This window comes from Castanea sativa, chromosome 1 (assembly GCF_040712315.1).
Source record: "Castanea sativa cultivar Marrone di Chiusa Pesio chromosome 1, ASM4071231v1".
In the NCBI taxonomy this organism is placed as follows: Eukaryota; Viridiplantae; Streptophyta; class Magnoliopsida; order Fagales; family Fagaceae; genus Castanea; species Castanea sativa.
Genome location: NC_134013.1, coordinates 36,061,015 through 36,083,426, shown reverse-complemented (window position 1 = coordinate 36,083,426; position 22,412 = coordinate 36,061,015). Strand labels below are relative to the sequence as shown.

The 22,412-nt window shown below is 33.9% G+C and overlaps 2 protein-coding genes across 2 annotated transcripts; one reads left to right on the top strand and one right to left on the bottom strand.

Annotated features, from left to right (window-relative positions):
• The first annotated feature begins 6,885 nt into the window (after positions 1-6,885).
• LOC142621938 (putative choline kinase 1) lies at positions 6,886-11,830 on the top strand. Its single transcript, XM_075795319.1, has 8 exons — positions 6,886-7,121; positions 7,399-7,807; positions 9,058-9,179; positions 9,285-9,480; positions 10,479-10,596; positions 10,721-10,768; positions 11,287-11,387; positions 11,475-11,830. The coding sequence occupies exons 2-8, from the start codon at positions 7,457-7,459 to the stop codon at positions 11,649-11,651; spliced, it is 1,113 nt and encodes a 370-aa protein (XP_075651434.1). The 5' UTR covers positions 6,886-7,121; positions 7,399-7,456; the 3' UTR covers positions 11,652-11,830.
• A 1,421-nt stretch (positions 11,831-13,251) lies between these two features.
• Positions 13,252-20,791, bottom strand: LOC142643388 (uncharacterized). Its single transcript, XM_075818003.1, has 10 exons — positions 20,516-20,791; positions 20,359-20,420; positions 19,512-19,631; positions 19,321-19,420; positions 18,640-18,720; positions 18,261-18,310; positions 18,003-18,153; positions 17,863-17,919; positions 13,820-13,941; positions 13,252-13,683 (listed from the first exon to the last, which is right to left on the bottom strand). Exons 1-10 carry the CDS (start codon positions 20,612-20,614, stop codon positions 13,473-13,475), a joined length of 1,053 nt encoding a protein of 350 aa, XP_075674118.1. The 5' UTR covers positions 20,615-20,791; the 3' UTR covers positions 13,252-13,472.
• Between the last annotated feature and the right edge of the window lie 1,621 nt (positions 20,792-22,412).

Below are 22,412 nucleotides of genomic sequence, written 5' to 3'. Positions count from 1 at the left end.
GTTAGAATTTGATCTTGGAAACATTAGTGACATGTAGATTTGTTTCAAAGGGATATTTTTTCCTAGAACTGTTGTTTACACTTTTAGGTTAGTATTTACGGACTTCATTCTAGATTTGAGCCACGGAATTACAAGTTCTAATCTATGATTATGGCTTACGTTTTTCTTTGGGATATATATATATATATATAATAAGTCAATGATATTGCCCACCGTTTTTCATTGAGGTTATATGCTATTAAACCCATTGGGAGACATATATAATTAGTCTTATGATTAGCCTCTGTGTATATGGCTTGCACATTGCCCACTATGCTTCCCTAGAACAAGTTTTGTTCTCTAGGTTCAACACTACTACAATTGCTTTGAAGGATATTGACAGACTTGATTTTTATCCGAATTGTAATTTCATCCCAAAATATTGTGATATAAAATCCATTAGGGTCAATGATATTAAGTCCGTGAACAAAGTCATATTAGAGTTGGCCCACAGTTTTCATTGGATTTATATTAAATCCTAAAGTATTGGCTACTGCCTCTGAGTTTTGATAAATTCAAGGAAACATATTTTTGGGTAAAGGTGTTTTGCATTAGTGTTAGCATTTAGTTTAGCAAAGTATATTCATAGTGAGTCAGTTTGTATAATTTAGTAAGATTTATCTTTTGTGGAGGATATTAAGTAATTTTCATGATTGAATATAGGTCCTATTTAAGAGTGTTTTGAGACTTTTTGGAGGGTGTTTCAACTCGACTTTCAAAGTGATTCAAGTGCTGTAAGTAACTATGTATAATATGCATAAGTTTTGTTCTTTAGGTTCTTAGAAGTCAAAAGTTTTCAAAAGTTATGTTTTTAAGCTTACGTTTTCTAAATTTTATCAAAAACATTTTTTTTGTGTCATTGAAAGAGAAAATTCGACTTTTAAATAATGTTTTAAAGAGAAACTTTGGATTTTAAACAAAGTTTTGAAAATTTAAAAGATAATTTCTAAACTAAACTATTTTTAGAAAATAATTGAGTTTCAAGGTAAGTTTTGTATAAAGGTTCTTGTTCTTTAAGCTTGTTTAAAACCAAGTGATTTCAAAGTCATATTCTTATTTTTCAAATGGTATTTAAGACGTTTCTTTTAGCAAATTGGGTTTTTAAACTTACTCAAGAATTGTAAAAATATTTACATAAACTCTTCAGTTCCTATTCGCTCCCTAAAGAGAGTCAAGCATCCTTTGATTCTGTTTCAATTCAATATTGTCATATTCGATATATCTCTATATTTGGAATAATTGTTAATATCAAGAAAATTATTCTATTTTGTATATATTTTGTTTTGTGATATGTGACTCAAAATTGGTGTTTTTGGAATTGATCAGATATATATGTAAATCTGCTCACAGGATTGTATGTGAGAATATGTGTTGATCCCTCACCAGCAAGGGTTAGATGTTGGTATCTGCTCATAGGATTGTATGTGAGAATATGTGATATGTATATGTGACACTGTGCTCTGATTAATTATATGTGTAACGACCCAAGGAAAAGTGCTAGCCACATCTGTTGTGCTATACCTTAAAAGGACTAGTCACAATTGAAACTCTTTGTAGTTGTTAAAAAAGCCCAGATCTACTTAGTAAATACATGATGTGGGACTCATCACACACCCACACACATCACACAATCAATCAAATTGGGGCATCACAATCTCCCCCACTTAAATCCCTAACGTCCTCGTTAGGGCCCACTTTGTAGGGTAGTGTCTCCGAGCCCACACAGGGTTACTGAACCTGACTCTAATACCATATGTAACAACCCAAGGAAAAGCGCTAGCCACATCTGTTGTGCTATACCTCAAAAGGACTAGTCACAATTGAGACTCCTTGTAGTTGTTAAAAAAGCCCAGATCTACTTAGGAAATACATGATGTGGGACTCATCACACACCCACACACATCACACAATCAATCAAATTGGGGCATCACAATCTCCCCCACTTAAATCCCTAACGTCCTCGTTAGGGCCCACTTTGTGGGGTAGTGTCTCCAAGCCTACACGAGGTTACTGAACCTGACTCTGATACCATATGTAACGACTCAAGAAAAAACGCTAGCCACATCTGTGTTATACCTCAATATGACTAGTCACAATTGAGACTCCTTGTAGTTATTAATAAAGCCCAGATCTACTTAGTAAATACCCGATGTGGGACTCATCACACACCCACACACATCACACAATCAATCAAATTGGGGCATCACAATATGTATGTGTTTTCTAATGATTTTAAGATGTGATTACATATGTATTAAGGGATTCATTATATGTTTTGGAATAATTATGTTGATATCATTGAATGAGTTTGTGAAAAATCAAAATACTCGTGCTTTGCTTGACTCTATCCTGTTGTGTATTCTATATGATTACTTACTGGATGTGTGACTCACCTCATCAATTACTGTTTTCAAATTAAAGTGTAGTTGGGAATATAGAACATTTGGATCGCTTTGTAAGGTGCAAGGTAGAGCGTGGAAGTTGTAGGCGACTTCAGTATTACTTGAAGACTTATAGAAATTTAGTTACCTTTATTTTATTATTCATGTTATATATAGTGGAGATTATTTCCAATTTGTGGAGTTTAGATTTTTGTGAGAGGTTTTAAAAGTACAGTTTCTTTGGAGTTTTTAATTTATTTTGGATTAATTATGTTTATTGAGTTATATAAGTTCAGCAAGTTAGTCATGCATCTAAATTCATGTTCCATGGATTTGTGTCGTGACAGATCAAATGCTTATCAAAACTCCAAGGTTGACTTTTTAAAATGTTATCCACATCCGAGAGATTATCAAACATGAACAAGACTATATTGTTGCCTTGGTTCTTGATTCTGAATCTGTTAGTTGTCCTCCATAGTTGCCTAAAAGTTCAGGCTACTGCCTCCATTTGGAGAAAGCGTGTAGTAAAGAATTTTGCAGCAATCAAGAATTCACCCCTCCTATGGTCTTCTGGAAGGATGAAACCAGTCCGCTCTTTTTCCGATAATGATAGATTGTTCCAGCTCCCAATCAACAGCTCCATTGTCTCCTAGTAATGCTCAATGAGAATTCCTAATTTCCAAGGAGAGAAAAATAAGAACCGTTTCCCGCGCCCCACGAAAGAAAATTACCACTAGCTTGAAGAGTACTCTTGATACTCTTTAAGGACAAAGTTTAACAAACAAAACTCTCCTTCGAAGAAGGGACAAAACTTCTACAGCCTAAGTGAAGCAGAAGACCCTACTTTCTTAGCGATTGAGGGACCTGTGTTTCAATTTTCACACGTACTTGTTTACTGAATCTTCTGAGTCACTAACTTGGTAAAGAAATAATTTTTCCTTCTAGAAGTGGACATTTAGCTCATGTTGAAGATTCAGAGGTATTTTAGTCATTTTAAAGCTTTTAGTTGCATTATTCATAAGTCTGGAAATTCTTCATCCTTTGAAGTTTCGAATATTTCCTCTCTTAGCTAAACATCCCTCTGAAGTTGTAGGTACCAATCCACTCCCATTGAAAGTTCCTGACACACAAAAACAAGCAATTGATAAAGATAGTCTATGTCACTCTCATTCTATTGGTGGGGTTACTTCTGACCCCCCTCCTCCAACATGATGATTTTAAGCCTTAACTGTTGAGTGCTTGGGATCCTATAGGCAATACAATAACTTTGCTGTTTGGCGAGTAAAGAAGGTCCCAAAAATTCTCTTTTTTTTTTGGAAACTCAGCTTAATAAGGATGGTTTTCGCCAAATTAAAGAGGAAATTCGTTTTGACAAAAGGTTTTACAGTCCCAAGAATTGGTTTGGGAGGTGGGGTTTGGTTTTCTCATACGTAACAACAGAGGTGATGTGTTAGCTGCCTCATTTGTACGAGTAGAGAAGAATTTGAATGCCTTCTGTACAGCCACTCCGGTGATGGGGATTGCTTCACAATTATGTCAAAACACTTCTTTTTATAAAGTCACTGTGGAAAGTAATTTGCTGAACTCGTTGATCTCGTGAATTCTAATAAACCTTGCTCTCTTAAGGTTGCATGGATCCTTGAAGACATTACACTGATTAGAGATAGTTTTGCTTTTTTTTTTAGCATACCTTTACAATGTAATTGTGTTGCTCTAGCTTTGGCTAGAACCGTAAAAGAGAAAGAGGAAACTATTGTTTAGCTAGAAGAATGCTATTCTTTTCTCTTCTCCATTTGTACTTTTGTATAAATAAAGTCTACTATCGTTTCAGCTCAAAAAAAAAAAAAATTTTGTTTAATTTTGAAGGTTCAAATATGTTTTGGAGTTATTGCCTTATTGGGGAATATTTTGTTCAATTTAGAGGTTTGAAGGTATTTCTATATTTCGATTAGTTTAAAGCTTTTAAGGGGTATTTGAGTCATTTTAGATGTTTAAGATTATTTTAGTTATTTTGAATCTTTTGAGAAGTATTTTGTTCAATTGGAGGTTTAAGGGATCATTTCCATAATTTCAGATGTCCAAGAGGTATGTTAGAGGTTTCAGTGGTATCTTTTGTTATTTTAGGGGTTTAAAGGTATTTTGAAATTTTGATCATTTTGTTGTTTTTTTTTTTTTTTTTTTTTTTTTTTCCTTTGGGGGAGGTGGGGGGGGGGGAGAGAGAGAGATAATTTGATCATTTCAAGGTTTGGAGGGGTATTTTAGTTATGTTGGATTCTTTTCAGGTATTTTGGTTATTTTTCAAGTGCGGATTATATTTTGGTCATTTCAAGGTTTGTGATATTTTGAACTATGTGTATTTATTTGAAAATTTGGGGGTTTTCTTGTCACTTTTGAAGTCTGGGGGGGTGGGGGGGGTGTTTTCAGCCATTCCAAAGTGTGACTAATAATCTCTAAAACTCTATAGACTAGATATTATTTCGAATGTGAAGATTTTGAGTCTTAAAATCTTGAAAATTGATAAATTAAAAAAAAAAATACAAAAATGCTACAACCTAAACTTGGCAACAAATGTGATATGTGTCACGTCAACACACAATAAATTAATATATGAATTACTATTTTATCATTAGTGGCATATTAGTTTGTAAAACTTATATACTAAAATTTGTAGTAACCACTCTAAAATCATTGGTGGATTTGATCCAAATTCAAGTTGTTATCTTTTGAAATTATTCAAACAAGATATTTGGGTTTAGAATCTCAAAAGAAAGTGAAATTCAAATCCACAAGGCGCACACGCCTTGTTATCCAAATGGGCCAGAAGAGAAATTGATGAGTAGTACAAATGAGTAATTTTTAGGTACTCCTAGAGCACGGAGAATGATGCTCCTTCCTCTCACATTCATGGTGTGGTTCACTCATTAAATTTATGGTGGGGTCTACCATGAATATGAGAGGAGGAAGCACTATTTCACTATACTTCGAGACTATCTAAAAAAATTTCAGTACAAATTAGGCCAGTTCAGGTCAAAGGAAGGAAAAGAAAGGAAAGAAAAGAAGCTACAACACAATGCCATTATCTAAGGATAAGGATATATATGGGTCCTGACCTGAGGTGTCAAAATCTATTAGTACAAAAAATAGTCATTTTGAAAACACAATTGCCCAGCCCACAAATTTATTGGAGCCCAAGTTGAGATGTTTGCTACTCAAACCTGTCAGTCTAGTATCCTATCTGAGATGGGACTCGTATTAAGTAGCATTAGCGTATCTGCCGTTTATTCTCAACCAAAAAAAAAAAAAAAAAGCAGCGTTAACGTATTTGTAATTAATAGAAGACTGCCGAAGTACAAAGGAGATTTTTGTTGTTGTTGTAGCTGTTGTCTTTTAGGTGAATGAAGATTTCAAGTTCATAATAATTTCTAAAGAGAGATATCCTTTAAGGAGTAGGGTTTTTCACCTAAATTTTTATGTTTTTGTATACGAATAATATTTTGGCTTTGATAATTTTGATGATAATATTTTTGGAAATTGATTTAAATTGTAGATTGATTTTATTAATTCACACAAAACTAGATTAGAATTCAACTCTAATTAAAGTAAATGTATGTATATAGTGTGTGTGTATATATATATATATATATATAATTTTTTATTTTATGAAAAACTTAGAATAGTAGGAGAGATTTAACACTGATAAGTGCCTGCCAATTAAACTAAATTTGCACTATTGTTATTAATGTGAGATGTTCAAATTATAACTTTTATATATATTTTATAAAATTTTATGGCCTAAAAATTGAAATTATAAGGTGTAAAGTATAAGTTGTTGTCATTAAAAAGAGAACAACTTACCTAATAATTCCTATCCAAAAAAAGAAAACTTATGTAATAAAATAATTGGGCAGAAGTTATCTTGTCAACAATGCCAACCAATGCGCGGGGACCACAGTTAGTTAACTTAACTCACACTTTCAACGCCAAATGTACGAATAATCTCTGGTACACACACATCTTCAACGCGAATAAATAATAATCCACGCGTTTGGTTATAATCTGTACACGCAAAACATGACATGACTACACTTGTCTATCTTCTATTTGTGGATCACAATACCATCCTTTTTTATTTCTTTCTTAATATTAACATGACATGACTTTCCCATGTTTACTTTTTTATTCTCTCTCTCTCTTTTCCTTTCTCTATTTATTTGGTGCCGGTCAGTTTCGGTTGGGCGTAGTAAACTAAACTAAAACGAAAACTAAAACTAAACTAAACTAGACTAAAATCACCTAACCTCATTTTGTTAGTTTACTTATTTCAGAATCTGAATGAATCTCCGACAAAAGATTCAAACTGAGCTAGTTTTCTTACACGTGTTTTCTCCCTATTAGTTTGCCTCGTTGGCCTTGGCCTTGGCTTTGAATTGAATAATATAATACACGAATTGCCCAGTATACTCCAATTCAGATATTTTATTACATATTCTATTTCTCTCTCTCTCTCTCTCTCTTAAAAAAAAAACAAGGAAAAAGCAAATTCTTGGTCTGACTCGCTTAATAATATCCATTATATAGAGTATTGGATTTCATTTCTGACTTTAACCAAGCTTTGCCTTTGCAACAACTCTAAGCATTATCACTTTTTTCCAAGTTGCAACTCTTTTTTGTTTTGCGTTTGCGTTCTTGATTAATTCTTGGGTGAGTTTCAATTATAATTTTGATTATTGTTTTCTTCCGATTCTCAAACTTTTCTTCAATTGGGTTCTTTCATTATTTCCTTCTTCCTTTTTTATTGGAGTTTTCACCATAATTTGTTGCTTAATAGAGATTAAGGTTGACGCAAACAAACTTCTGATTGATAAGTTGTTGAATTATATCACTAATGGAAACAATCTTTTCGTTCTGGTTGATATATATTTATATAGAAACAACCTTAGAAGTAGTAATCTTTATCTGTTTTGTACGTGTGTTACAGGTCAAACTTGGTTACAATTAGCTGCTATATATACATATATTCTTGAAACACCACAAAAATGGCCATAAAGACAAATGGGTTTGTCAAAGGTTGTCTTCCTGAAGAGCTGAAGAAAGTGCTTCAATCAGTTGCTGCAAACTGGGGAGATGTGATGGATGATATGGAGACTTTACAGCTGATCAAATTAAGCGGTGCAATGACTAATGAGGTTTATCAGTTAAACTGGCCAACAAAGAATGGTGAGGTTATTAGAAAGGTGTTGGTTCGGGTTTATGGAGAAGGTGTGGATGTTTTCTTTAACAGGGATGATGAGATTAGGACGTTTGAGTGCTTGTCCGACCATGGTCAGGGGCCACGCCTTCTCGGCCGCTTCCCCCAAGGCCGCGTCGAAGAATTCATTCATGCCAGGGTATGTCAATTTCTGATGATTAATTCCACTTAACCCCACAAAGAAAAATAAAAATAAAATAAAGTTGTTTCTTGTTATTTTATGGTTTTTGTGTGTGAATTGTGCTTATTATTTTGACTATAATTTCAAGTTGAGCATCTCTCTCTCTTTTCTTGGTTCCATTTTACCTGCTTTAATCATGACAGATTCTCTCTTTTTCCTTTTCTTTATATTGGCTGCTATTCTGATTGGTAACTATGACTTTTTAATTAAAATGATAAGGTTCTAAATGTGCCTTTAGAATCGAATCAGTTTGAAAACGAGAGGCAAAAAGACTGGCACTTTGGCCTGAGAACTCTTGGCCATCCTTTGTGAATGTTAATAAGTGATTATCATTGAGAACCTGAATTCTTCTATTTATTTTTATGTATTTAATTATGTTTTCCACTTTTTCCTTCCCCTAGAAGCATACTAAGATAACAAAAGTACAATCAACCAACAGCCATATAGGATATTTCTTGGGTAGAATGTCTACAAAAGAACTAAACAGACAGTTTATGAAGTCCATTAAGAACTAAACTGAAGATTTATGAAGTCCATTGAGGGATGGTTCTTGAAGTTGTTTAAATGAATGTGAATATAATTACAAATCCTGTTCTTGTAATAAGAATTAAAAATAATTAAAAAGGAAAAGAATCTATAAGCTTGTCCCCTAAACCAAATTTATCCAATTGTGTTTGATCATGTAACATTAAACATGCAGCTCAAAAGAAAAAAGTAGCATTGAACATATACTTTGTACTGCCCATTACCATCTTCTCTGATTATCTACATGACAGAAAAGGTTATTAATCTTATACTTACCCCAGTTTGATCAATTTTTGGATAGGAGAGTTTTTATGTGAATGACTTAATAAGTACTGCTCTTTCACTCTTCAGTTATTTATGCATCAGGGGCATGCCACTTGGAGGTCATGTATATGGTTTTCAACTTCAAGGATATATTTATTTGTCATAATAATTATATTTAGAAATTAAACGAGAAAGTTTCTATGGATCTAAAAGCCATCCTCACTTGCTCAATTATTTCAGTCTTTGTTTTAAATTTCTTCAATCTTAATCCAAAGTTTTTATGTTTAGATAGAAGAAGCCAAGTGCTCTAGGAAAACAGTAATGAAGACACTGTGTTATTACCTCACCTATTACCTTTCCTTGCAGAAGATTGATTTGAATAACTTCTTCTTTTTTTCCTTCTTTCATTGTGATTCCAGACATTGAAAGCTGGTGACCTCCGAGATCCTGAAATTTCTGCCCTCATAGCAGCTAAGATGAGAGAGTTCCACAAACTTGAGATACCTGGTCCAAAGAATGTACTCCTTTGGGAAAGAATGAGGTATTGAAACTTGTTATGAATATTTTAAGTTTGTTTAAAAAAAGTTAAAATGCTACCTTTCAGATATTTAATTAGATGATTACCACCCATAATTTCATTCCTCAGGAACTGGCTCTCTCAGGCAAAGAGTTTGTGTTCACCCCAAGATGCAAAGGAATTTGGCTTGGACACTCTAGCAGAGGAAATTACGATGCTAGAGAAGCAGTTGTCCAGGGACTGTCAAAATGTTGGATTTTGCCACAATGACCTGCAATATGGTAACATAATGATGGATGAAGAATCAAGAGCAATCACTATTATTGTAAGTTTCCTACTTCATTTTTGTGAACTGTTTCTTTGGCCTCTGCATATTGGAATTATGGCTCGGTTTTTGTATATATAGCCTCTGTATTAATGGCATCCAGTTCTGAAAGTTGCTATTGCATTTTCTTCCCAGTTAATTCACGACATTATTTTTTTCTTATATGAGATTTTTCCTTCTACCCTATAAAGTAGGGAACTGCAACTAATAATTGGACAGAGGTGAAGTTTGAGAATTACCTCATTTTGTTCTTATATCTCAAAGAAATCTTTTCTGCTACTTTCTAGCAAACAAATTGGAAAAGCATGGGTTCAAGCACCTTTTGGACTTGTGGTCTGACGATTCTATATAAAGCTTACTAGCCAGGAAAATATTTAGCACAATAGAGTACATACTATCTATGATTAATTTCAAATTTTGGTGCAAGGAGGATAATTAAGAATTGCCTACTAAGATTATTGCACTGGAATTCCACTACTGACCTGCGGAGGTTAAACATTTTTATTTTTTATTTTTATAGAAAAGAAGTAGATGAAACAACTTAAATTGTTTGATTTATATAGTATAATGACATTATTAAAAATTATAATAAAACATATATTGGATGTCTATACCTTCGATTTTCCTTCTTTTAAAAATAAAAATGGTAACAGCATGACGTTTTCCACTGCACTATTTTTTGGCATGACTTAAATCATCCTTTTCCACTTTGAATTGTGAAAACAGGAAAGTATTTGAAGTGTGTCTAAAATGTCTTTCACTTCTGATTTATATAAACAATGACATTTCTTGACTTGTCTGAATTCTATTACATGTTCATGAAAGTTTTCCACATCTCCAGTGAGGCATTTTTCTCATGGTCTGCATATATATTTCAAGCAATGCAGTGAAAGCTTCGTTGCCTTTTCTCTGCATTGAAGCAAAATATTTGTAAGACCTTGTCGTAATGAGTACATTCTTACATTCTTATTCCTATACTTCACTTTATTCATTCTCAGGATTATGAATACGCAAGTTACAACCCAATTGCTTATGACATTGCGAATCACTTTTGTGAAATGGCAGCAAATTACCATTCTGAGACACCTCATGTTTTAGACTACAGTAAATATCCAGGTAACTTTTTATATTTTTGCCATTATGTGTCTCCAAAATTACCTTTTCCTCAACATGTAAAATATTAATGGTGTGCTTACTTGGGACTAAGTAGTTTGTTTTACTTCTTTGCATTTGGTATCAGGTTTGGAGGAACGGCAAAGATTTGTGTACAATTATCTGAGTTCTGCAGGTTAGCCCATTAGTTTCATATCCATTCCATTGATTTGCATGAAAAACAAGGATCTAGGAATTGTGTTTAGCCTTAGCTGTTTAAAACTTTCAGCAACTTGGTTGGGATAAGCTCCAGCCAATTGTTCATAGGTCAAGGATTTATGTGAAGAGTAGATTTCTACCAAGTTAAGACTGTGAATTCCTAATTGAGAGATTAGTCATGCTTGAGCGTTATTCAACTTTCAAATGTTACCTTTTTTCCCTTACATGGAGTGCATACCATCTCTGGTTGTGCTAATGAGCATCAATGTGGTCCATACATACCTTTCTGCTCTTGATGGAGCAAATTGATCCATGATTAATTCTCCATGTTAGAAGCTATATATGCATAGTTTGTATACACTAAAGATAATAGAAACCGTTCCCCTAAATTTTGGTAGGTAATACAACAAATGCTGCCCAAGTAAAATGTTCTCTGACAATTATGAATGATTGTCATTTTCATATACTTAAAAACATGTCTATCATTGTGTACAGGCAACCCACCCAGTGACGCAGAAGTGGAGCAGCTAATCCATGATGTGGAGAAGTACTCTCTTGCAAACCATCTCTTTTGGGGCATATGGGGAATTATTTCAGTAAGCATGTCCACATCTTGTTTTTCTATTTTGTCAAGAATGTATGCAAGCAAGCAAGAGTGAGATTAACCTTCTACTTCTCTGCAGGATTATGTAAATAAAATTGATTTTGACTACTTGGAGTATGCAAGGCAAAGATTTAATCAGTATTGGTTGAGGAAACCAGCATTATTGGGTTCTTCAGGCATACCCTGCAATGGAGAAAATTATATGTGTAAAGGCGTTACACCTATCTCCATTACAACTAATACCATCTTCCTGTGATGGCATTTAAAACACTCTGTAGCATGGACCGCATGAAGTGATTAGCTTCCTCACGTGTTGGTTTGTTAAGAATCTAAAAATGTAATAACTAACTAAATCGCACGGAATGTATTGCTAATTCACTCCGAACGATACTGTACCATTATGATACACATTATATAAAAATGTGTTTCTAATTCCACCCTTTCCGTAGATCCTCTCCCCCAATCACTCTTCTTTAGGACTGTGCCATTATTGTGGCAGAGTACTATTCTGCAAGATCTAAAAAGTTTAAAGTTAAAAAATTTCTGATTCAAGGGCTGAGGGAAAAAGTTAACTTTTTCAACTTTTAATCTCAGTTCTTAGTTTTAATTGCATTTGATGTAATGCCCTAGGTATTGGGTATTACACAGGATCTTAATCTGATTACTGATGAATGAAATGGAGTGGGTTGTAAACAATATTTTTATTATTTCTATTTTTAATGTACTAGTTAGATTTTATTTTATTTTACTTTTGGTTTAATTATATTGATTTGTAAGGATATTGTTGGTTTTGAACATTTTAATATATTATTTTTTTATTATGTGTCTCTTTATTATTATTATTATTATTATTATTATTATTATTATTATTTCAGATTGATCGCATTAAAAGAATGACAAGATAACTTTAGAACAAAATTTCTCTCCAAACCCTATAAACTCATTACTCATCATATATATTTATATTGAGTGTAAATTTTGAAAATTTAACCGTTAGACTGCATGTTTTTATTACATCCTTAATACTTACAAAATTTCAAGAAAATCAAAGATAAATTGTTATGTCATCAAATAAATGTTATAATTTCAAGTTTTTGTAATCTAAAATTGTATATAAAAAATAATTTAATTGATCAAATAGTAAATAATATCTAATTTGAATAAAATTTGATATGCATATTAAGTACATAAGGAATATGAAATTCAATGATTAGATTTTCAAAATTCACACACAAAAAAGAAATATATGAGAAGTTTGAAGAGTTTCTCTCCAAACTAGTTTGGAGAGAAACTTGGTTCGTAACTTTAATAGCATAGTCCATCTATGGATACACTCAAACTTACACTCAATTTCACAACATACTTGGATATCAACTTGTGATTGGATTTCAGCACAGGACCACCATGAGTACTTGTTAGAAAAAAAAAAATTTGTGCACCAATCACAAGGTGTGTCCCTACTCGCAAGGTATGTTGTGGATTTGAGTGTGTAGTTGGTGTGTCACTACTCCCTAGCAGTATTCTTAACAGCATAATTAAGCAATTTTTGGTTATGTGTACCCAAAAGGGCCAAAACAACAATTTTACACTAATGTCATCGATACGCTCAATTGACATAAATAACATTTTTCATAAGTTTTACCAAACTCATAACTGTGATTTCAAAAATTGTCTTTTCAAAACACGCATTTTAATATTGCTGTTTTTCTTATTTATTTTAAAAAATAAAATCGATAATTAAAAAAAATGCACTTCTACAAATAAATAACCCCAAGGGACCCTATAGAGAGAATACTTCAATCTATTGACCAACAAAGGAGCACCACTTTTAAGTTTTAACAGAAGGAACCCAATCCTAAAATCTGATGACTACAACTTCTTTTCTCTTCTTTAGAATCTCTTATTATAAGATATTGACTTGAGTGCTTACATGCCAAACCCTTATCCCTTCTCTGATTATAAAAGTGTTTGTGTTTAGGAGATCATCGACCCCAAGCATGATCTAGAGCAACAAAACTATCTATACATAGAAGCAAAGGGATAAGGGGAGCTCATCTCCAAAATCAAATCTTCGACTTTAAGAAGAGAGAGCAGACAAGGAACGGAGACTGTCAACAACAGAATCGATTACCACATGAGAGCCACCAGTGGCTGAAAACATAAGGTGTTTAGGCGCTTCAGCTCTATCAAAATAAAATGCACCTGATACCAGTTTCTCTTTTGGTTGTAGTGCCAACCAAATAATTGTATCTGCACCTTCCTCACTTGTTCGAAGATTTCCAGAAAGCCTGGAATATATTCAAAAGTAGAATAAATTAACCAAACTATATAGATAGAATGACAAAAAGAAAAAGGAATTAAATAGTAGATATAAGTGATGTAACAGAAAGATTCCAAAATGCCGTAAAAGAAAAAGTTCCTTACCTTTCAGACAAACCAGGCAAACTCTTAGCAACCCCAGGTGTCTCAGCCCAGCCTGGGTGCATTGAATAGAATCCAATCCCTTTATTCTTGTACGTTTCAGCCCATTTTTCTGTCAGTGCTACCTAACAAAGAAGGGTAACTTAAATGATTTCCTTAAACTACTTCAGGAAATTTTGCTGAAGGTTTGTATCTTATCCAAATCTCCCCTCCCAGAGCGCTCTTTGGCAGGACCAACATTAGGTAATAGCTTTTTTAATATATAGCTCAACACTCATACATCTGTCTGTAATAACTTGGCATTCAATGGTATACATTGAAGCTGCAAGGATATAAATTCCAAAACCTTAACAAGGTACTTGTGTAATGAACATCCAGGGTAGGAAGACAGGAAAGCAAGATTCATTAAAGTTCTATTTTATTTTTGGACAAGTGAGTTTTGGCCCCAAGGAGAAGGGAAATGGGAGATTTCAATAGTTACCCCCGCCTGGCTGCCTCATGAGGCATAGTCCCTAGGCCCTAGCTGAATAACCCTTGGCATTTCATAAAATGAGAAGTTTTATAATAAAACCGTTTATATATCTTTCAAACTCTATGCAGGTCACTGAGGTCTGACAAATATTTTTATGACCACAAATATTTTTAAATTGTTGATGAGATACAGCAGACAAATTTATTCTCAATCACTTGGAAGAGAAAAAAAAAAAGTACAAAAATCACTTCAAGCTACATAACCAAGGAGTTTTATTAATTTTTATTACTGTTAAGCAAATCTAAAGCTGTATACTTTCTAATATTATATGTATGGTCATGAAGGAGAAATTCTTACTAAAATTGCTGAATATACAGGAAAATGAAGTACATGAGATGCATTCCCAAAAAAGAAATTGATAAGTAAGGTAGAGGTATGAATACACAATAAGTATACCAAACCACACCTGAAGGATTACAAACTCATATTCAAAGAGCCTATAAATCTAGAAAACAAGAAGGAATACTGCAAAGGGCAACCATCCATACATACAAACGCCTCAGAGCATATTTTTTTGATAACAAAATTTGGATGCTCAAACCCCTTCCAACATTCTGCTACTATGCTCACGCCAAATTACCCACGTAACACATCCAAATTTTAGCACCTCTACCTCGCCAAAATTATCTGAGACACCATCTTTGGCATAACCCAATAGACTCCAAATAAGTCTATTTAAAGAATTCTCAGATATGCAAGTGTAATCTTCATTAGCCCTGGCATTATATCCTTCTCCAGAATACCCTAAGAATGTTTGAAGAAAACCACTGTAAATCCATCAGGTCCTAGAGCTTTATCACTGTCAAAATCATGTAAGGCTCCAAAAATATCCTCTCAAACAAATGGTACTATCCATCTTTTCTACATCAATGGCTGACAAAGGAAGTGTTCTGCTTCAGGTCACCATTCCTCTTGTCCACCATACAAATTTCTTTATATTGGAACCCCACTTCCATCCCCCTCATCCTCTATATATAGATTCCCATCTAATTCTATGTTGTCTATGTAATTAGCCTTATGTGGGAATTAGCCAAGTGATGAAAAAATCTCATATTATTATATCTTTTATCCATAGAAAAATTTATTTCTGATGCCAGCTGACTTCCTCGAGGTGTGCCAGCTTCTCCACTTCAGATTTGAAATCATCCCTCTTCATATATTCATCTGGAGAGAGAGACAGACAGAGACATTCTCCTACTTTATATCCAATTACTAGATCTTCCTCTAATTCTTGCTTCTCTTTAACCCACAGTACAGAACACATTTCTATTCCAAAACCATAGATCATCTTTTAATGTGCAGAGTTCTGTTTTAAAAAAAAACGAAACTGGCGAGCCAGAAAAGTTATAACTTTCTTACCACTCCCTAACACACTCTAAGAAAACCCCCATCTCTTTACAACATTCTCAAATCAAAATGGACCTTATCTCTATGGATCCCTCCTCAGTCTAGTAATATTGGGCATTAATCTGACACAGGTCTCAGTAGTAGCTTTCGCAAAGCATCTCTAAAATGTTCCTCCTGCTCAGTAGAAACCAAAATATATCTGTCTGGCACAGAGCAGGAATATCCTTATTGTTTCACCATGTGACCCCTTTCAAAGGGAAGTCTACAAGATGCATCTCGTCAAATAAAATCTGAAAAAACCATCATAGCTCCAGTAAGACTGTCAACTCTAGCTCTCTCATGAGGATAGCAAATATAATTTAGATCTTCTGCCACACAGCATGGAGCCCTTCAATCATCTGCCACGTCCTTTAGCAGCTCAACTCATAACTTACCATGCCCAATTGTCATTAGGCTGAAAATCAAAAACCCATTCAAAAACCACTCCACACTCAGTAGAAACCAAAAATCTATCTGTCTGGCACATAGCAGGAATATCCTTATTGTTTCACCATGTGAACCCTTTTAAAGGGAAGTCTACAAGATGCATCTCGTCAAATAAAGCCTGAAAAAACCATCGTAGCTCCAGTAAGTCTGTCAACTCCAGTTCTCTCATGAGGAAAGCGAACATTATTTAGATCTCCTGCCACACAGCATGGAGCCCTTCAATCATCTGCCACTTCCTTTAGCAGCTCAACTCATAACTTACTAAGCTCCCTATCGCCATTAGGCCAAAAAGCAAAAACCACTCCACATAGGGACCTCCCCATATGCTTCCAGTTAAAAAAGACATGGTGATAATATTGGTCTCCTAAATACTATAAAATAAAATAAAAATAATCTTTCAGCCCCACCAGAAGTTTTTGCTAACTTCCCTCTTCCTTGGATCATTCAACACAAACATTTTATGAGATTATTGTCAAACTTGATTGATGATATTGTAACAACGCCAAATTCTTCCTACTATTTTCTCTTCTTTTGACCCACTCCTCCTTGCATCATGATTATTTGAAGACTCTAAATTCTTCAGCTACTTCAAGTCCTTTGAAGAACAATGGCTTTTCAGTGCCACCATTACTAGTTGTCTAATAACTTCCATGGTTCACAAACAATACCATTACTAGATGTTCAACTCCCTCAGTGGGTCCATGACAACACTAATCCTTTGCATCTGCTGTAAAAGCCACTACGATAACTGTGCTGTGCCAAATCCACCCATTCCAACCAACTATGGATCAAGGTGGGCTAGGGGTTCTCAAACCACAAGAAAACATCCACAACCCCTGTCCTCCTTCCTTAGACCCAACTAATTCTCAAGCTCATGATTGGATTCTCAGCACTCTCCATTTGGATCCCAGCCTCACTAAGTGATTCCTCAATGCTTTGGCATCTGTCAGCTCTGGCCCCTATATTGTTGAGCTACTCAGCCTAAGTGAGAAGGGGAGTACACCTGGCCCCAAAGGAATGAACTTCAGCCTTCTGAGTGTAGTCCAGTCAAATTGATGCTGATCAATCCAAAAAGAGGGGCTGCCTCCAAGACAATGTCGTCTGTGATGAATCCAAGCATTTTCACCAAATTCCCAACTTCACTCAAGCCCTTAGAGGTCCCCCCACAGTTTCTGTATTACCAGTCGGGCCCATAACCATTAAGCCCAATACTGCAAGATCACCCACTTAAATCAGACTTTTCCCCCCACTGATACAGAGTGTGCCTGTGCCCAAAATGCCCATCGACTGTGTGATGTCATCAAGCAGCTAAACTGATTTTTCACTCACATTTCATTCTAAATTTGCAGAAGTCATTGACTTTAACATTAGTCACTGGACTTCCCATTAGCTCCACCAGAATGCATTGTTTAAACACAATAGGCTCACCTTTTTTCTTTTACTTAATAAAAATTTTCAAACCCATCAAATTCAGCCATCTAAACATATTGTTATTTAATAAGAGATTTAAAAGGAACAAAAGGGGAGAACCTCAATACCTCAAGGACACATGAAAAATACAAAAGCCAAAAAAAAAAAAAAAACACTAGAATTCAGCAATCATAAAATAATTACATAATTAACAAAAGAATAACCTCAGAAATTCTTTGTACATATGTAACAGAACATCACTTTAACTGACCTGAACTCGCTTATTCCGAGCATACTGATCCACCCCATTAAAGTTTCTGTCACTATACTGCATTAAAATAATTCATTGGAAACTCCATTAGTACTTGATAGGCAAAATGAAGCTGCTGAAACGTTCAAAAAAGCAGTTACCTGTAGATCTGTAGTCAAAGGAGCTGTGTACATTCCACCAGAGGACACTGTGATAACACGAGCATCAGGTGCAGCCTTCTTCAGTAGTGGCAGCATCAGTTCTGTTATGGAATAGGTGCCTAATACATTCAGAGAGAAATTCAACTCGAACCTGGAATTTTATAATTTTATAATAAAAAAACAAGGCATGAATTTTTCAGCAATGATGAAAGAATACAACGGATTAAAATTTGTTTGTACACACAAATAGAAACGCACCCCTCTGATGTTGTCACTCGTTTATGCTCAAGCAAGCCGGCATTGTTTACCTGGAAGCAGCCAATTTCTTCCTTATTAGACTTTTAGTAACTCATGTCATAGTTTACAAAAAATGCAGTAAAATAAAAAATAAATAAAAAATTGCACAATAATAGAATGATGGTTTTGATTTAATAATGCCAGAACAGGAAACAAAGGAAACATTCTAAGGCATGAAGTTGGAGAGAAGGGATTTCATAATTGTGGTGCACATCTTAAGATTCTGAGATTTTAAGGGTTCCAATGTTGGTGAAGTAGAGGGTTGATTGTAAAAATTATTCATATAAATCATGTAAAGATTACATTATTTTTGAGAAGAGGGGATAAAAAGGAAACTTACCAATACATGAATTGGCACATCCTTTGAAGAAAATCTGGATGCAAATGACTTGATATCACTGACAGATGAAAGATCACAGACCTGCAATCTAAATTTAATCAGTGGCTTAAGATCAAAAACAAGATCATTGTGACCTTTACAGTTATGTGAACCATTTAAAAAATAGAAAGAGTGAATATTGCAGTTAGTTTTTGATAACCATAAATCTCAAAGAATATAGCATATTTGGATTCACTGATGTGGTGATGCCCTTAAAAGGAACTGTTGGAACATAAATGAATAAATGTTGCAACATAAATGTAAAGATATAGGAGTAAATATGGAAGATGAGGAGGTAGTGAAAATGTTTAATACTACATTGAAAATGAGAAAGACTATTTTATTCTTTTTAATTGTGGTGATTAATAGGCTAACATGAATTGTTTCAGATATTGGGCTAGATACGTGCGCAAGGGAAGGTGAAGGGTAATAATATTCAAAAGTATTATTCAGTTTCTCTTTGTGTTATTTCCATTATCATTGTATTTTTCACCAACAGGAACTTCGGACAAAAATTACGAAGAGAACAAAAAACTATCATTGTATTTTGCACCAACAGGAACCTCGGACAAAAATTACGAAGAGAACAAAAAACTAGAAAAAAAAATGAACAATTGATAGAAAATGAAGCACAAAAAAAACCTCCAAATGAACATTTTGGTTGCCTGTTGTAGACCGAATTTTAGAAAGCGCAGCTTCTCCTCTCTCCTTATTACGACAGACCATAAAGACAGTTGCGCCACTGAAAAAATCAGGCGCAAAGTATTTTAGCTTTCTAACAACTTAAGCTCAAAATATTAAGAAATAAATGGAAGTTAAAATGAAATAAATACCGTGAAGCAAGACCCTCAGCTGCTGCAAAACCAAGGCCAGAATTTGCTCCAGTAACTATGCAATTCTTCTCATTTATTCTTGTCTGTATATCTTCTGGTTTGAACTTCTTTGAATGTTCACTACAAAGAATAATTGGTTGAAAATGTGAAGAGGACATTCACATGAATTTAAACACCCCACCCCCTTCAACAGTTCAATTACCATTACACACACACACACACACACACACAAAAAGGCAACAAATTTCCTTATCGAAAGCTTGGGTATGCAGAACATTGAGGATAAATTATGACATTGAGACCATTATTGTAATGTGTAACACTTATTAAACACACCCATACACCTCTAGCAAACCCCTTCTTTCCCCCCCACCCCCCAAAAAAAATAATAAATAAAAAAATGCAAAGGCATATATTACTTTGAAAACATTAATCAGTGCAAGAGAAGTGAAATATAGTATTCAATCTCAATCCGAAATTCCTGACAGTTAAAAGAGAAAAAAAAAAAAATTAGTCTATCCAAATTCATTAACTTAATATATTGGTTGCTCTCACTTTAAACGTAATATATTAAACTGCTGGTACCCGTCCCCCACAACAAAGAAAAGAATAAAATAACTCAAAGATTTAAAAACCCATTTGAATAAACAAAATGAAAAGAGAAAATTAAGCATCAATGGGGCCACAAGTTCTCTATTTTGGATTAAAATGACAAAAACACAGACAGATACATGAAACACCTTATACATAATTATAAACGCTGACAACAATCCAAGTACATAAATTTCCTAATGACACAGCAAAAAAGAAAACGACAAAAGAGCACAACTGACAATTGAGAGCTTACATGAAACCAGATTTGGTGAAATTCAGGTATCCATACACACCAAAAACCGTTGATCTCCATGTCTGTTCTCCATAACAATAAAAATTAAATAAATAAAATACAAAAAAGCAATGTGATTTGTGTGTGTGTGTGAGAGAGAGAGAGAGAGTGTATGTACCTTTAGAAAGAACATGGTGAGAGATCTAATAATAATGCTAATGTCAAGTTGAATTTGCAGTGTAGGATGTTTTTCAATTTCTATACTTTGATTTCTCATTGGTTTTTTTTTTTTCTTGAACTACTATACAAGTTCGTTCCAGGAACCTGGGAGTTGCTAACGTGCGCATCCGAAGCGTAGGATTTGAGTCGTTCGTTGGACTTCACAGACTTGGGGCCTCACATTATGCCACGTATCAATAAACTTTTTTTTTTTTTTTTTGAGCGAAGTATCAATAACATTTCAGCCTCACATTCAGCAGCCATTTATCCTTATCTTGGACTTTGGGCCAAAGTTCATGGCTTCAAGCTCTCATTACAATTTGTCCCCTTTGATCGAAATATTTCAACATCATTCTATTTATGTGGTATGAGAGTTATCCTACTTGTATAATATATAGTATTTCTAGCATAATTTTTTTTTTCTTTTTTTGTGGATTGATAGAATTTTATTTTATATTACATAATATTATCAAAACTAGGGGTGGCAATTCGTGTTCGCGTGTCGGGTTCGTGTCGTGTCAAGTCATGAGTATTCGACTACATAGGTCAACATTAACCCGACATGTTTATTAAACGGGTCAAGATTCCTCAACCCTAACACAACCCATTTATTAAACGGGTCCGAATCCGTTTATCGATTTTATCAAAATGAAAAATAAAAATTAATGAAAAAACAAACAAATAAATATTTTTAATATAAAATTCAACTAACGAAAGAATCGCATCACAAATAATCATTCAAAATTAAAGCATATCCCAATATCACAAATAATCAATCACAATATGTCAAAGAAAATAAATCACAACAACTAATAAGTTTATATACCTAGAGTTTGAAGGGTATATTGGTAAAATATCATTTAATTAAACAGGTCAGACGGGTCAAACGGGTTCTATGTGTTCAACACTAACCCAACCCATTTATTAAACGGGTTAGCCGTGTCAACCCGAATATGACATGAACCCATTAAGCCTCAACCCATAACCTGCTAATTTCGTGTCGTGTCGTGTCGGGTTCGCGAGTCGTGTCAAATTTTGCCACCCCTAATCAAAACCTGCCAATCACCAATTAATTTTTATTACACGTGAAATTTACCAAATTAACAAATTTCACAATATTTATGTAACAAGTAGAGTTATTAGTTAGGCCCTTTTGAATATACACCACTATTAGTTTCTTTAAAACCTTCTCCTCTTGCCCTTTATGTGAGTGTGTTTTAAAGTACTTAGTATTTTCAAATAAAAAATTAAGTTATTAGCTTACTAAAAGTAAAAATAATAAAGATAATTTAAGCACCCATTACAACTAAAAAGTTTAAACAAAAGTGTTATAAAAATATTGTAAATTTTGTAGTATTTGATAAACCATACATTGTGGTTCATATTGTACCGGTGGAATCAAGAGAAGGGATATTGATACTATTGAACAAATTGGAATGGAATTTTATGATGAAATGGGAACTTTCCTTTCCATTAGAGTAAGGCTCTGTTTAGGAGTTCATAAGGGAATGGAATTGAATGATTATAAGGGAATGGAAATGAATGGAATGGAATGGAATGTATTTAAGTAAGGGAAATGAATGGAAAAGAATGGAATGGAATGGAATTAAATAATCTTGATTGGATGTTTTAAAATAAAGGAATGGAAAGGAATGAAAATGAATGGAATGTAAGTAATCTTGTTTGGGAGCAATATGGAGGGAATAAAATGAAATTATTTTATGACAATATTACTATTAAATCCCTATTTTAAAATAAAGGGTTGAATATATAAGGTATTTTGGGAGTTTTAGTAAAAAAATTATTAAATCTAATTTCATTCCCTCCCATTCCTCCAAATTTCGGGGGAATAAAAA

Excerpts from the sequence above, each read along its gene's own strand:
- LOC142643388 (XM_075818003.1), bottom strand. The coding sequence starts at position 20,614 with ATGAGAAATCAAAGTATAGAAATTGAAAAACATCCTACACTGCAAATT. Across the intron at positions 18,154-18,260 it reads CGAGTGACAACATCAGAGGG|GTTCGAGTTGAATTTCTCTC; the intron begins GTGCGTTTCTAT and ends ATAAAATTCCAG. Across the intron at positions 17,920-18,002 it reads CTTTGACTACAGATCTACAG|TATAGTGACAGAAACTTTAA; the intron begins GTAACTGCTTTT and ends ATTTTAATGCAG.
- LOC142621938 (XM_075795319.1), top strand. The coding sequence starts at position 7,457 with ATGGCCATAAAGACAAATGGGTTTGTCAAAGGTTGTCTTCCTGAAGAG. Across the intron at positions 9,180-9,284 it reads CTCCTTTGGGAAAGAATGAG|GAACTGGCTCTCTCAGGCAA; the intron begins GTATTGAAACTT and ends TTCATTCCTCAG. Across the intron at positions 11,388-11,474 it reads GCATATGGGGAATTATTTCA|GATTATGTAAATAAAATTGA; the intron begins GTAAGCATGTCC and ends ACTTCTCTGCAG.